Genomic DNA, 15,772 nt, shown 5'->3' with positions numbered 1-15,772 from the left:
ATTTTGAGGAACCACTGTAAAATTTTAACCAATTTGACGCTAATGGTAGCAGAAAACTACTGTTTGACGCCTGACGGTAAAGGGCATTACCACCCTCAAATAACGAATAATACATGTAAAAAAAAAATTCATACAGACTTCATCACTTTCACAGCCAGGTAATACCTGCCTCATATTAGGACAACATATAAGGCCACTCGAATGATGTTTTTCTGTATATTAAGAAAAAGAATACACCTTATCGCTATTTGTCCGCCATTACCATGATTACTGGATATCACGTGTACAGGTTCCCGTAAACTTTTGATGTCATAAAAAAATATATATCTGACGGCACAATGGAAAAGTGATTGTTGTTTGCGTCTTAAGTTAAAGCAGCCAGGTCAGTCGGGATTAGAGACAAGGTGTATTGGTGTAATGTGATGACTTGAAAATCAATATTTTATTATTTATGGTCAAAATCTGGTTTTATACAATATTTACCAAAATATGTGCATTGCTGTTGTGGTTTTTGTTCAAACACCTGATATTCTACTTCAACTTGTGTGGTCACAATCATTAAGTAAGAGAAAAGTATCATGTAAACAACAGAATGCATGTTTTTTCATCACTGGGAATCCAGCAGCTGCAACATTGGACGCATAGATCTATTTGAAGGTAAGTCTAGAAGTTTCCGAAAACCGGATGTAGGAAAAGAAAATGGCAGCCTCCACGAAATCGAAATGGAAAAGATTGAAAGAAAGTTTATCGCCAAAGTTATATATGAAATATGCGTTACATCCCGAATATTGCTTACCTGCAATGATTTTATTGATCGTCGCTGAAATCTTTGTCAACTTGATTGTAATCCAGAAAATAAAATGTACGAATATGCATCATTTGTGTATCACTAGCCAGCAGCTTTCATCAGCTGTTAATGTCAATTCGGCCCAAAGTCGATCCGTTCCGAGTCAATCCGGCCCCAGTTTAAAGTCGATTTGTCCCCAATACATACCTGCCAACTTTTCAAAATGCCCATGGGGTTTTGCGTGCAAGATTGCTGTCATAGTCCTAAAGAACCTTCAAGGGGGCCTGCAATTACATTTTAATGTTGTTTTTTGGCTTCTTCATACTTTCATAAACCTAAAGTCATTGTAATATTTAAATTGTGGACAAAATTGCGCTTTCAAAATTTCACTTCATGGGGAAAATCCCCCGCAAATAGCACAGGCACTTGTTTCTATCCATACGAAGGTCGACTATCCATATAAATGGCACTTGTTTCTATCCATACGAAGGTCGACTATCCATATAAATTTATATGGATAGTCGACCTTCGTATGGATAGAAACAAGTGCCTGTGGCAAATAGTGACAGTTGGCAAGTATGCCAATATAAAAAAAATAATTAAAGGGAATAAAAATAGAGATACAATATCTGGGACTAACATGAGGCAGGCATTACCTAATTAGTCCGAATAATAAACGTATTTACACTTTTGGTATTTAGCTGTATGTTGCCTCTAAATGACCTTATATCACCTCCGAATAACCTTTTGACGTCAAGCAACAATCACTTTTTAGTTGTGACGTCAAATATTTTGAATTATGAAGTCAAAGTTTACGGGAACCTGTGTGATGCCTTGTAATGGCGGACAAATTTGCATACAAGTGTAAATACATGTACGTCTATTACAACGTCTTGAAAGGCTAATATGAGGAAGGCATAACCTGTGAATGGGAACGAAGTCTGTATGCATTATTTTTTTTTCATTCAAACATATTTATAAAAGAAACGGAAATACCGTAACGTTCCCGATTTTGGTTCTGTTGTTAGGGATTTAGCTGTGAGGTTCATATTCAATGAAAACAAAAGAAACGCTTTCATCAGGTAATGTTTTTTTCTTATCAAACAATTATTAAAAATTAATTTGTATTGAGTTCCAATCTTATATTTTACTAAAGTTTCATGCAAACAAGACCAGAAAAGGAAGTAGATCTGAAAAAAATAGTTAACGATTTTGAGTTCATTTGTAGAATGAAAAATTTCGGGAAATTTTCACCAATTTTTTTTTTTTTAATTTTTCTACCATAATTAGGGACTTTGTCCCCATATTATATTTTTTTTCTTTGATGCCTTAGGATGTAAGTAAAAAAATATAATAGCCTTTCAAGACGTCATAACTATTTGGACTAGCATTACCAGTGAAAGGGGACGAAGTCTAAAATTGAGAATGGAAATGGGGAATGTGTCAAAGAGACAACAACCCGACCATAGAAAAAACAACAGCAGAAGGTCACCAACAGGTCTTCAATGTAGCGAGAAATTCCCACACCCGGAGGCGTCCTTCAGCTGGCCCCTAAACAAATATAAGTTCAGTGATAATGAATGCCATACTAATTTCCAATTTGTACACAAGAAACTAAAATTAAAATAATACAAGACTAACAAACAGTCAGGGGACTTACTGAAATAAGTGATTTTTAAATCACTTATTTGAGTAGCAAATTCGAGGTTTTGTCACAAATTTGGATTTTGTAGTTTTTTCAAAATTTTAAACACATAGGTTTAAATAATATCTTTTAATTAGTAAAATTAAAAAAGAATGAACTTTTTGCTTCTTTTAAGTAGCAAGGTTTATGCCTTTGATGCTATCATTTAGCTGAAAATTCTATTTTAGTAAAAAAAATGCTATAATAATGGCTTTACATAATGAACTGATACTTTCTTAAAAGATTTTTCCCAGCAGTTGGAGTATTTTTCCTGTGAAGTTCAAGGTTTCATCTTTCAGATTATGTAATAAAATTCTACTGTTCGCGATAAAAATCTCACTGTTGAAATTAGTGGGGGTTATTAAAAGAATGATACTTAGACTTAGTCTTAGAGAAGTGATTTTTGGGAAGGAAATATAGGTCTGATACTTAAACAAGTGATTTGTATGTCATTATCCTAGATTTAGTACAAGGTCATCACCTGAAATGACCTGGTCATCCTAGACAACACAGATGTTGGTTCTGATAAGTTTAGACACATAATTATTCCCTGGATCATTAGTATTCTATATTTAAAGCTACAATAAAATTAAATCACTTCTTCTAGTGATTAATTTGCACTACTTAAATAGGTGATTATTAAAGAAAGACAACTCTAACTTCCAACCTTTATGGAAATAATGTTACTTGAATCAGTGATTTAGAAAATCACTTATTTAAGTAAGTCCCCTGACTGACAAAGGCCAGAGGCTCCTGCCTTCGGACAGGCGCAAAAAAGCCGCGGGGTTAAACATGTTTATGAGATCTCAACCCTCCCCCTATACCTCTAGCCAATGTAGAAAAGTAAACGCATTACAATACGCACATTTAAAATTCAGTTCAAGAGAAGTCCGAGTCTGATGTCAGTAGATGTAACCAAAGAAAATAAACAAAATGACAATATTACATAAATAACAACAGACTACTAGCAGTTAACTGACATGCCAGCTCCAGACTTCAATTAAACTGATGAAAAGATTATGATTTCATCATATGAATATCAGGCACAATCCTTCACGTTAGGGGTTTAGTATCATACCATCATAACATATATGAGAAGAACATAACCCGTGTCATGCCAACAACTGGTTTTTGAATAAATGTGTTTAGTTCCGATGCAAAGACCCTATAAGTGAATCAATATTAACGCCAAAATATGCAATCTTTAATGACCTGACAACAGTATCATAACTACATCCCTTCTTAATAAGTCTATTTAAAGGTTTTTTTTCCATAAAAAATTGGATGTGAAATACCGGATCGTATAAGAAGTCTGCATGTTGAGCTGTATTTACGAATGATGTCCTTATACCGATGATAAAATTTAGTAAATGTTTTCACTAGTTTGTGATATTGAAAACCCTGGTGTAATAATTTTTCAGTAATACATAAATTTCTCTCCTTAAAATCTAAAACATTGTTACATACACGAACGAATCGTACAAGTTGAGATACATATAAACACCGTAAGATGGTGACAAGGGAATGTCACCGTCTAAAAATGGATAATTAACGATAGGAAATGAAAAATCATCTCTTTTATCATAAATTTTAGTATTCAGCTTTCCATTATTAATATAGATATCAAGATCGAGGAAAGAGCAGTGGTCATTGTTATTATTAGCTTTATTTAAAGTAAGTTCAACAGGATAAATTTCTTTAGTATACATACTGAAGTCGTCATTATTGAGAGCCAAAATATCTTCCAAATATCTAAAAGTATTATTAAATTTGTTTATCAGATGTTGTTTCGATGGGTCTTTGCTGATTTTTGTCATAAATTGTAACTCATAGCAATACAAAAACAGGTCCGCAACAAGTGGTGCACAGTTAGTCCCCATTGGAATTCCAATAACCTAACGATATACGGAATCTCCAAAGCGAACAAAAATGTTATCTAGTAAAATCTGTATGATTTTTTTTTTATTCAAACATATCGCCGTGTCATATGTTTTCATATCATCCATATTTCATCGGTTTTGATTGCACACGCGTATATTATGGCGTTTATTTTTTGGTTTCTATATTTGAAACAACAACAACGATGTCATAATGTCATAAATGCTTCAAAGTAATTTTTCATTCCCTTTTCATTTAATGGTATAGAATTAAATTACTTTTATGAGCAAATACATGGCAGATTTTGTTTTATCAAAATACAAATGAAATAAATCAAATTATTTTCTGATCATAAAAAATGCGCTTAATACAACTAGACTTAAAAAAAATAATACTCTTGGTCTTAAAAAGGAAAAAGAGCACCACACAATCGAAAAAATAGAGTCATTGTTTTGTTGTCTATAACAAGGATTTTACCAAAAATTCAACCAAATTTTAGGAGAGGAACAAAACAGTCATAGAATGCATAGTGGAAATAGACTTTTAAACAAATAATACTCAAGAACATTCTCAACTTTTCTTTTTGAAGCCGATACTAGTGAAAATAAAATGAAAAATATGCGGCTAAGTTTTTTTGAAGTAGCGCTATCACGTTGCCAATGATAAATATTAATGCATGACATCATGATTAAATTGGAAATCCAGAGATGTCACGAACTTGCAAGCATTGATGATACCTGTGAAACTGAAAGAGGACGAAGTCTGAATTATTTTTTTGATTCAAATATATTTTAACATGTTTAATTTAAAAACTTGTTAAAAAAAGAAATGGAAATACCGTAATGTTTCTGATTTTGGTCCCTTTATTAGAATGATTAGGGAATTTTGTCATGTTTGTTGTGACATCTTTAAACATGTTAAAGTTATGACATCATTTTCAATGTAAACAAAGAAATGCTTTCATTCAGATTTAAATATGTCACCAAATCCTCAAAGTGAATATAAACAGAGACATGCAATATTGTACAACCCCAAACAAGGAGAAAAGGGAGGGGTCTAACTATATGTCCCCATTCATAATGCATTGATCACCCTTAAAAAAAAGGGTTTCAACCACCGGAATCCTTCCCCTGGATCTGCAACTGATGAATATTTTTATAATAGATACATGTGAGTAATGATATGATACTCGTGTTAAAACAACATATGGTTATTATAAAGAATCTTTGTTTCTAATCATGCTAATGGCTCTAATTCTTCCCTCAATTTTTTTTTCTTGGAAAATTAAAATCCATGAACATGTAAAATTTGCTCAGACCACAAAAATTGATACCCACGATTTAAAGTACTTTCACAGTATATGAATTACTATATAATTTATAGATTATATACATGCTTTATAGCTTGTTGTTCAGTGTGAGCCAAGGCTCCGTGTTGAAGGCTGTACATTGACCTATAAAGGTTTACTTTTTTTTAAATTGTTATTTGGATGGAGAGTTGTCTCATTGGCACTCACACCACATCATCTATTAAATTGATATACATTTCTATTTTTCTATAGATACAGAGATTGATTGGACAGCCTATATGCAGGAAGTGGAAGGAGTTGTTAATGGAACGTATGATTACCTGAAACTAAAAGGAGACACTGGCCCTTTAGTGTATGTATACCATGTATATGTGAATGTCATGGGACTAAATGTTAAATTGTTTAAATAACAAACTTTTAACATAAAAATGAGGACATGCATATCATACAAACAAATCAAACCACATATTTTTTCCTTCTTTAGGAATGGAAGCAACCTTCAGTAGAACATGTTTAAAAGGTCTCCTTATAAAATGTTTAAAAAAGTTGCACCAAAAATTATCATTTACCGCTAACATTGACAAACATAAGAGGCGTTGGTCCAGCAGCTCTTTATTTATCTTTATTTAAATAATTATCATTGTTTAATTAAAGTAAAATGTATTCATCATCGATCAAGAATGTTTAGCAAGCAAAAATCAGCAATTTTCTTGCATAATATTTTTTCATTTAGTAAACAACATTTTGGGAAGTGATAAGATTTCAAATTTGCATATATTTACTGTAATCATATTTAAAGAATGACAGTTTATTGCATGAACATGAATTTGGCAAGCATACACTCTTAAGACATGTGTTCATCAACCACTTAAAACTGTTTGAATATCTAATTCTTTTTTTACAGGTACCCTGCTGGATTTGTCTATATCTATACAGCTCTGTATTACATTACTGATCATGGTACCAACATCAAGCTAGGACAGTATATATTTGCAGTATTATATATTCTATCTCTTGTTGTCATATTTGATATATACAGAAGGTGTAAAACGGTAAGTATTCAATGATAAAAGATAATCTTTGTCCTAGAAAAATCTTATCATATCTTAAAAAGACTATTTTGTTTTGTACTGGCAAGATAAGTTGTCAGTTTAGGTTAAAAATACCTATTAATTTGGGTATTTCAGTCACAGTCATGTTGGGTAATGTGATAGTGTCAAAACATGCCAAATTAAATGAGCTTTAATTGCTAACATGGTGGAATCGAGAATGGAAATGGGGAATATGTCAAAGAGACAACAACTTCACAAAAGGCCACGAATGGATCTTCAACACAGTGAGAAAATTCAATACCTGGAGGTGGGCTTCAGTTTGCCCCTAAACAAAATGTGTGTCTTTTCTCTCAATAGAATTGTTAAATGTAGTACAGGTGCATTGTATATAAATGCTCACAATCTACATGATTTAATGCTTATGTTAATCATGTTTATTGTTTTTGCAGATTCCACCATATGCCTACATCTTCATGTGCTGTGCTTCCTACAGAATCCATTCTATTTATATCCTACGACTCTTCAATGACCCAATAGCCATGTTATTTCTATATATAGCTGTAAATTTATTTCTACAAGATAAATGGTCAACTGGATGTTTGATGTTCAGGTCAGTTGTGTAATTGTATTTCCATAAATTGAGTTAAGATATAACTTGCATTTCTAACTATGTTATATTCAAAGGTTCTTAAGACAGTAGCAGAAGATTAGTAAAATGTGATTTTGTGTTGTTTAAATTGTTTATTGGACCAAATACTTACTAAAAACTTACCATGCCTTTTTATTGTTAGGACCAGAAAAGTTCTACTTTGACTACAAAAAAGGAATATTCATTGTATGATACCAATCTCAATATATTAGAGAAAAAACAATATTAGATACCTGTAAAATTCAGGAAAACCTATTTTGATTTGTTGAAAGAATAATTTCCAATATGTACAAACAAGTTACAAAATGAATATACTCACTTGAAAAATCTAGACATCTCGACAAAATTTTAGCCTTAGTTCCAATGAAAGTGCATCATTTATAAATGGTGAATGTTAGACATGTATGCAACCAATTCATTTTGAGCAGCATTTATATCGCCAAATTTGAGCAGACTTTATATCGCCAATGGCAAAACAATCCTAGAGCCTTTATATAACATGTAGAAACAATGTATACAAACAGGTGCCATTTTTATTGCCTTACCGAGTCAGACTATCGGGATGGTGTGTAGTTTATCAGTTTATATATTTTTTTTAGGATTTTAAAAGTATTGATGGTTAAATATGCCTTGTTAGAATCTCAATATTTGTAACAGTTGCTGTTTTTTATGCATAAATTCAACCTAGTTAGAAATGCATTTTCATTCTTTCATTATGTTTTTCATTTTATTATTATCAAATATATTTGTTTTTTTTTACAGTCTTGGTGTTTCAGTAAAGATGAATGTATTGTTGTTTGCTCCTGCCTTACTGGTGTTGTTACTAGTCAGACATGGTACCATGGCAACAGCTAAATATCTGACTATTTGTGCTCTCCCACAGGTAAGGTACTTTGTTTTCAGATGGACAACTCATAATGTTGCACAGGGCATTGATTGAATGTTTCACCCATCAGCAGAAAAACAACAACAACAAAATAGCAACACTTAACAAAAATTTTTAAAAATCCACTGAAGATGCAGCAAAAAAGGTATAAAAAGTAGTAGTATATACCCCTTGTCTCATATATAAGTTCTGGTACAAAAAGATTAACTGCTTTGGTGGTCTCATACTGTCATTGTAATATATAAAATAGAAGATGTGGTATGATTGCCAATGAGACAACTGTCCACAAGAGACAAAAATGACACAGACAACTATAGGTCACCATACGGCCTTCAACAATGAGAAAAGCCCATACCGCATAGTCAGCTATAAAAGGCCCCAATACGATAATGTAAAACAATTCAAACAAGAAAACTAACGGCCTTATTTATATAAAAAAATGAACGAAAATCAAATATGTAACATATAAACAGACGACAACCACTGAATTACAGGCCCCTGACTTGGGACAGGCACATACATATATAATGTGGTGGGGGTTATACGTGTTTGAGTGCAGAAAATCCCCTTCTGTGTCAAACCAAAGAATTTAAAATTTGGCATTTGCTACTTTTGCTCTAAGCAGTAAGAGCAAAACATAGAAGGACCAGAGTCATAATAGTTTGTCCACATGTCTTTCTGAAAACTGTTACTTAATGAGCTAACATGTTTAAAGTATGGCTTGTTGTGTTAGTCTAATACAAAGCAAATTCATATCATATTAAGATATCTTGAATATGTATTTAATTTGTCCCTGTATTAAAGTTGAACATCCATCCATCATCCATTATGTAAATATTAATAGTAAAACCTTGCAGTATAGCAGGATAGATTTTGAAAATATGATTAACAAATATATTTTGTTCACTAGACGTTTTGTAACATTGTATATTTTTAATGGTATATAGTTTTGTATTTCAGATAATCCTTGCAATTCCTTTCCTCCTTGTGAATCCATGGGGATATATCATACAGTCATTCAATCTTGGTCGCCAGTTTTTTTATATTTGGACAGTGAACTGGAGACTCGTTCCTGAAGATCTATTTTTAGACAAGAAATTCCAGTTGTTATTATTAGCATGTCATTCTGTCTGTTTATTATTATTCTTTCATTTTAAATGGAAAAGGTAGGAAAACAATCAGACCAATTATCTCCCTTAGATTGTAACAGACTTGGGATTTATGAATTTTCAAAATCAATTTTATTTGATGCACTATTTCTGTGTTACTTTTAAAAGTACAAAAACATTCTCTGTTATAGTTTGTGTTTCAAAAATATTTAAGAATTCTTCTACAATTTCTGAGATATTTTATGATAACAGTCTAATAACCTAAAAGACTTAAGAGGATTTCCAGTTTTTCCTGTTTTACAGCAGGATGTTCAAGCATGGTTAAAATTTATAACATAATACTTTACACATTAAATTTATGACTTTGAAAAAGTCTTGTGGACAGATTATAATTTAGTCATTGACACCTTTTTTCTCTGTAACCATCCTCATTTAATATGAAAATGATTTGTACCAAAAAATACATAAAAAAATAAATAACAAAAAAATAGAGTGAATTGAGACTACTAACTTCTAAGTCACTTTATTTTTTAATAAATACATTTGGTGTATTTACTGATTTCTGATTGGTTAAAAAAAAAATACTTTCATTTTCAATATTGTCAATTTTTATGGTGACACACCCACTCTAGCGTTGTATATTCATACACCAAGATGTGTGTACGTTGTTTTTGTTAATGTAAATAATATAAAAAGTTCTTTGAGCCTTATTTTTTATAGAAATTTATTTATAATGAATGGCAATGATTTATTTTGAATTTATTGAACCAAAAATATAATTTTGACTCTTCACATTTTACGTAATCTGCTTTGGAGATTAATCAATGTGAAGAGTCAAAAATATATTTTATAGTTCAATAAACTCAAAACAAATAATAGTCATTCATTAAAAGTTTATTGTATGTTTCAGGTTATACCAATGTGTCAGATTTAGAGTATGGATGAAACCTTTACCACACACACTTACCAGTAGTCATATCCTTTCTATCAACATAGTGATAGTATCACTTTTGTTATATTTTGTGCACAAGGGGAGATAATTCACTAACACAAAGTTATATTTGTATATTCAATGTTATATGAACATTTATTTTTAAATTAAACTCAGCATGAGTACTTTGAGCGTAATTATTGTGTTATTTGATGTTTCGAGGGGAGATAATTTGACATAAGTACTTGCCATCATATTAAGGTGTGCATATGTATTTTGATGCTCTCAATTCTATTTACTTATATATTTATAAAAAAGATGTGGTATGACACAGAAATTAACAGTTAATGGTTATTGTACAGCCTTCAACAATGAGGAAAGACCATACTGCACAGTCAGCTATAAAAGGCACTGAAAGCACGAATGTAAAACAAATCAAACAAGTTTTCAAGTTCTTTGACTACATTTATTCTGTGTCAGAAACCTATGTGTCAAATATTTAATTACAATTCAAATCCAATCCTGTATCAGACATGTGATAGAGTTGTCAAGCCATAACTGGAGATTTGGAAATTTTCAGCTGGAGTTTGGGCCTCATTACTGGAGATTTTTTATCGACGTACGCAATGTTTTTATTGTGTGTTTAAACTGCATATCTTCCTTTTTTTTGGTTAAAGAACAATAATTCCATTCCTTTAAACACCTGCATATCCATTTTTACTTGATCAAAATAAAAAATAAGGGGGTTTCAAATATTTATTCATTATGTATAATTCAAGATAAAGTGATCAGCCATCATACATAGTTGGCAAAAAGTATCTTTAGATGATTAAGCTACATTGTCAACTTTGGTACCACTACTGAAAATGCTTGTAACAGAAGGTGGTAAATTGATAGAGTTGTACGGTTTGCATTTTGTCAAATTCTAAAATTTTAGAATAGTCCAAGACAACTATACTTATATAGGTTTTCCATTGGCTTGGATAGAAAACAAGCCATAAATATCATATTTAAGTTGAATTCATTTGTCTTTGAGGTTCAGTAAATGTTCCATGTTTTTCAACAGCATCAAATAAATTGTTGTTTATTCAACTTTAGGGGCAAATCCAGCCATTTTGAAAAGGGGGTCCTAATCCAGGACAAAGGGGGGTTCCAACTACATGTCCCACTTCAAATGCATTGATTGTCCAAAAAAAAGAGGGGGTCCAACTTCAAGCTTGAATATTATGTCTATTTTTGCCCAACTGTTCAAGATTAGACCTCTGAGGTTGTATCCAACTGCACTCAGCATAGCAGTTTATTTCTTAATAATCAATCGAATTATCTTACTATTTGATTTGCTCAATGTCAAATTTTAACCAAGCATTCTAGATTCCATGAATTCACAAATCCTGCAAACAGGAAAAATATTTATGTTTTTCTTATCTTAATTAAATTTTATATTTGACTTAACCTACCTCACAGATTATATTGCCATTATTTACAGCCAACTTTATAGGAATGTGTTTTAGTAGATCATTACACTATCAGTTTTATGTGTGGTACTTCCATACCTTACATTATATTTTGTGGAGTACAGCTTTACCATCAGTTGTAAGGTGAGTCATCTGTCTATGGTAACCCTTACCATGTGGTACTTCCATACCTTACATTATATTTTGTGGAGCACAGCTTTACCATCAGTTGTAAGGTGAGTCATCTGTCTATGGTAACCCTTACCATGTGGTACTTCCATACCTTACATTATATTTTGTGGAGTACAGCTTTACCATCAGTTGTAAGGTGAGTCATCCATCTATGGTAACCCTTACCATGTGGTACTTCCATACCTTACATTATATTTTGTGGAGTACAGCTTTACCATCAGTTGTAAGGTGAGTCATCTGTCTATGGTAACCCTTACCATGTGGTACTTCCATACCTTACATTATATTTTGTGGAGTACAGCTTTACCATCAGTTGTAAGGTGAGTCATCTGTCTATGGTAACCCTTACCATGTGGTACTTCCATACCTTACATTATATTTTGTGGAGTACAGCTTTACCATCAGTTGTAAGGTGAGTCATCTGTCTATGGTAACCCTTACCATGTGGTACTTCCATACCTTACATTATATTTTGTGGAGCACAGCTTTACCATCAGTTGTAAGGTGAGTCATCTGTCTATGGTAACCCTTACCATGTGGTACTTCCATACCTTACATTATATTTTGTGGAGCACAGCTTTACCATCAGTTGTAAGGTAAGTCATCTGTCTATGGTAACCCTTACCATGTGGTACTTCCATACCTTACATTATATTTTGTGGAGCACAGCTTTACCATCAGTTGTAAGGTGAGTCATCCATCTATGGTAACCCTTACCATGTGGTACTTCCATACCTTACATTATATTTTGTGGAGTACAGCTTTACCATCAGTTGTAAGGTGAGTCATCTGTCTATGGTAACCCTTACCATGTGGTACTTCCATACCTTACATTATATTTTGTGGAGTACAGCTTTACCATCAGTTGTAAGGTGAGTCATCTGTCTATGGTAACCCTTACCATGTGGTACTTCCATACCTTACATTATATTTTGTGGAGTACAGCTTTACCATCAGTTGTAAGGTGAGTCATCTGTCTATGGTAACCCTTACCATGTGGTACTTCCATACCTTACATTATATTTTGTGGAGCACAGCTTTACCATCAGTTGTAAGGTGAGTCATCTGTCTATGGTAACCCTTACCATGTGGTACTTCCATACCTTACATTATATTTTGTGGAGCACAGCTTTACCATCAGTTGTAAGGTGAGTCATCCATCTATGGTAACCCTTACCATGTGGTACTTCCATACCTTACATTATATTTTGTGGAGTACAGCTTTACCATCAGTTGTAAGGTGAGTCATCTGTCTATGGTAACCCTTACCATGTGGTACTTCCATACCTTACATTATATTTTGTGGAGCACAGCTTTACCATCAGTTGTAAGGTGAGTCATCTGTCTATGGTAACCCTTACCATGTGGTACTTCCATACCTTACATTATATTTTGTGGAGCACAGCTTTACCATCAGTTGTAAGGTGAGTCATCTGTCTATGGTAACCCTTACCATGTGGTACTTCCATACCTTACATTATATTTTGTGGAGCACAGCTTTACCATCAGTTGTAAGGTGAGTCATCTGTCTATGGTAACCCTTACCATGTGGTACTTCCATACCTTACATTATATTTTGTGGAGCACAGCTTTACCATCAGTTGTAAGGTGAGTCATCTGTCTATGGTAACCCTTACCATGTGGTACTTCCATACCTTACATTATATTTTGTGGAGCACAGCTTTACCATCAGTTGTAAGGTAAGTCATCTGTCTATGGTAACCCTTACCATGTGGTACTTCCATACCTTACATTATATTTTGTGGAGCACAGCTTTACCATCAGTTGTAAGGTGAGTCATCCATCTATGGTAACCCTTACCATGTGGTACTTCCATACCTTACATTATATTTTGTGGAGTACAGCTTTACCATCAGTTGTAAGGTGAGTCATCTGTCTATGGTAACCCTTACCATGTGGTACTTCCATACCTTACATTATATTTTGTGGAGCACAGCTTTACCATCAGTTGTAAGGTGAGTCATCTGTCTATGGTAACCCTTACCATGTGGTACTTCCATACCTTACATTATATTTTGTGGAGCACAGCTTTACCATCAGTTGTAAGGTGAGTCATCTGTCTATGGTAACCCTTACCATGTGGTACTTCCATACCTTAAATTATATTTTGTGGAGCACAGCTTTACCATCAGTTGTAAGGTGAGTCATCTGTCTATGGTAACCCTTACCATGTGGTACTTCCATACCTTACATTATATTTTGTGGAGCACAGCTTTACCATCAGTTGTAAGGTGAGTCATCTTTCTATGGTAACCCTTACCTTGTGGTACTTCCATACCTTACATTATATTTTGTGGAGTACAGCTTTACCATCAGTTGTAAGGTGAGTCATCTGTCTATGGTAACCCTTACCATGTGGTACTTCCATACCTTACATTATATTTTGTGGAGTACAGCTTTACCACCAGTTGTAAGGTAAGTCATCTGCCTATGGTAACCCTTACCATGTGGTACTTCCATACCATACATTATATTTTGTGGAGCACAGCTTTACCATCAGTTGTAAGGTAAGTCATCTGTCTATTGTAACCTTACCATGTGGTACTTCCATATCTTACATTATATTTTCTGGAGCACAGCTTTACCCTCTGTTGTAAGGTGAGTCATCTTTCTATGGTAACCCTTACCTTGTGGTACTTCCATACCTTACATTATATTTTGTGGAGCACAGCTTTACCTTCTGTTGTAAGGTGAGTCATCTTTCTATGGTAACCCTTACCTAGTGGTACTTCCATACCTTACATTATATTTTGTGGAGTACAGCTTAACCATCAGTTGTAAGGTATGCAAGTCATGAAAAAACCTTACTATGTGGGACTTGGTAAATTAAAGCTTTTGTCCAGAACCAATTATCTCCAATGGACAGTTGGTCAAAGTTGTTTCTCTACAGTGATCACTAACATGTCATCACTTATCTTTAGCAAGGTGAAATACGCAAACTTTTAGTGCCTAGGATTGTTATTTTTTCTAACGATATATATGCAGTTTGCTGTTTGTTGTCCAGCTTCCTCTGCCAATGAGATCTGGTCACCATACTGTTGGGAAGTCTGCTGACACATTAAACACTCAACAATCAATGAAACAACCATCTGTTTTGTTTCCATTGGAAGCTCCTGGATAAGCTTCAACAGAGAACTTACAATATTACATCTAACAATTGGAACAAGCCAGATTCAAGTGTACACCAAATTTACAAATTTACTCTTCAGATATTTATGAAATAGCAATGGCACACCTTTGTTAATACTTATGAAGTGCCAATTCACATATTTGAAAATGCAACATACATGTAGCCCATGATAACAGTCTCTACAATTAAAAACAAACATGAATTACACTTCTTCAAATTTTAAAAGAAAGACAAGTTTTGACACCAATTAACTGTGTTAACATTAATAAGCAACATAAAATCCTGTTAGCAAATTCTTAAAAAAAAAGATTATTTTAACTGTTTAATATGAAGAATTATATCGAATATTATTTTCATTACAGAATCTTGTTACTAGGTTGTATAGAACTGAGCTGGAACACTTATCCCTCAACAGTCTTCAGTAGTTCATTACTACACGCCAGCCATTTTATTATATTGACCTCATTATGGTGGAGCCCCCTGTATACACCACAGAAAAAAGTTGTGGTGGCTTCTAAGATGCATTAGTATTGTGTTGTTTTGTGTTTCTGTGACAATATTTAATCAAATGTTAGCCATGAAGGATAGAGAAAAGATCTTAAAGACATTTTTAGTCTTTTGAAATAAAATATGGATTTTTAAGTTATGATCATGTTGCAAGGCAATACAAAGTTTTTTTGAATAGAATGA

General features: G+C 33.1%; 2 protein-coding genes across 3 annotated transcripts in view; one reads left to right on the top strand and one right to left on the bottom strand.

Moving 5' to 3' along the window:
- The window catches only part of LOC139501332 (uncharacterized), a 15,197-nt gene extending 14,574 nt beyond the window's left edge, over positions 1–623 (bottom strand). Inside the window, exon 1 of the mRNA XM_071290366.1 lies at positions 484–623. Coding sequence (XP_071146467.1) covers positions 484–598 — 115 coding nt within the window. The 5' untranslated portion in view covers positions 599–623. The remainder of the gene's footprint in view (positions 1–483) is intronic.
- Positions 551–15,772, top strand: LOC139501331 (dol-P-Man:Man(5)GlcNAc(2)-PP-Dol alpha-1,3-mannosyltransferase-like). Of its 2 annotated transcripts, none has more exons than XM_071290365.1 (9): positions 551–657; positions 5,911–6,010; positions 6,563–6,710; positions 7,160–7,320; positions 8,122–8,242; positions 9,206–9,411; positions 10,265–10,330; positions 11,749–11,883; positions 15,445–15,772. In XM_071290365.1, exons 1-9 carry the CDS (start codon positions 597–599, stop codon positions 15,608–15,610), a joined length of 1,164 nt encoding a protein of 387 aa, XP_071146466.1. In that variant the 5' UTR covers positions 551–596; the 3' UTR covers positions 15,611–15,772. The 2 variants fall into 2 exon arrangements, with proteins under 2 accessions (XP_071146466.1, XP_071146465.1); XM_071290364.1 differs by lacking the exon at positions 551–657 and adding an exon at positions 680–862.

This window comes from Mytilus edulis, chromosome 13 (assembly GCF_963676685.1).
Source record: "Mytilus edulis chromosome 13, xbMytEdul2.2, whole genome shotgun sequence".
In the NCBI taxonomy this organism is placed as follows: Eukaryota; Metazoa; Mollusca; class Bivalvia; order Mytilida; family Mytilidae; genus Mytilus; species Mytilus edulis.
The sequence above is the reverse complement of the archived record's forward strand: the minus strand, read 5'-3'. Positions and strand labels throughout refer to the sequence as shown.

Bases quoted from the DNA above. Each gene is read 5' to 3' on its own strand.
- LOC139501331 (XM_071290364.1), top strand. From the start codon at position 700: ATGGCAGCCTCCACGAAATCGAAATGGAAAAGATTGAAAGAAAGTTTA. The intron at 863-5,910 runs GTACGAATATGC...ATTTTTCTATAG, and splicing joins TGTAATCCAGAAAATAAAAT to ATACAGAGATTGATTGGACA. The intron at 8,243-9,205 runs GTAAGGTACTTT...TTTGTATTTCAG, and splicing joins CTATTTGTGCTCTCCCACAG to ATAATCCTTGCAATTCCTTT.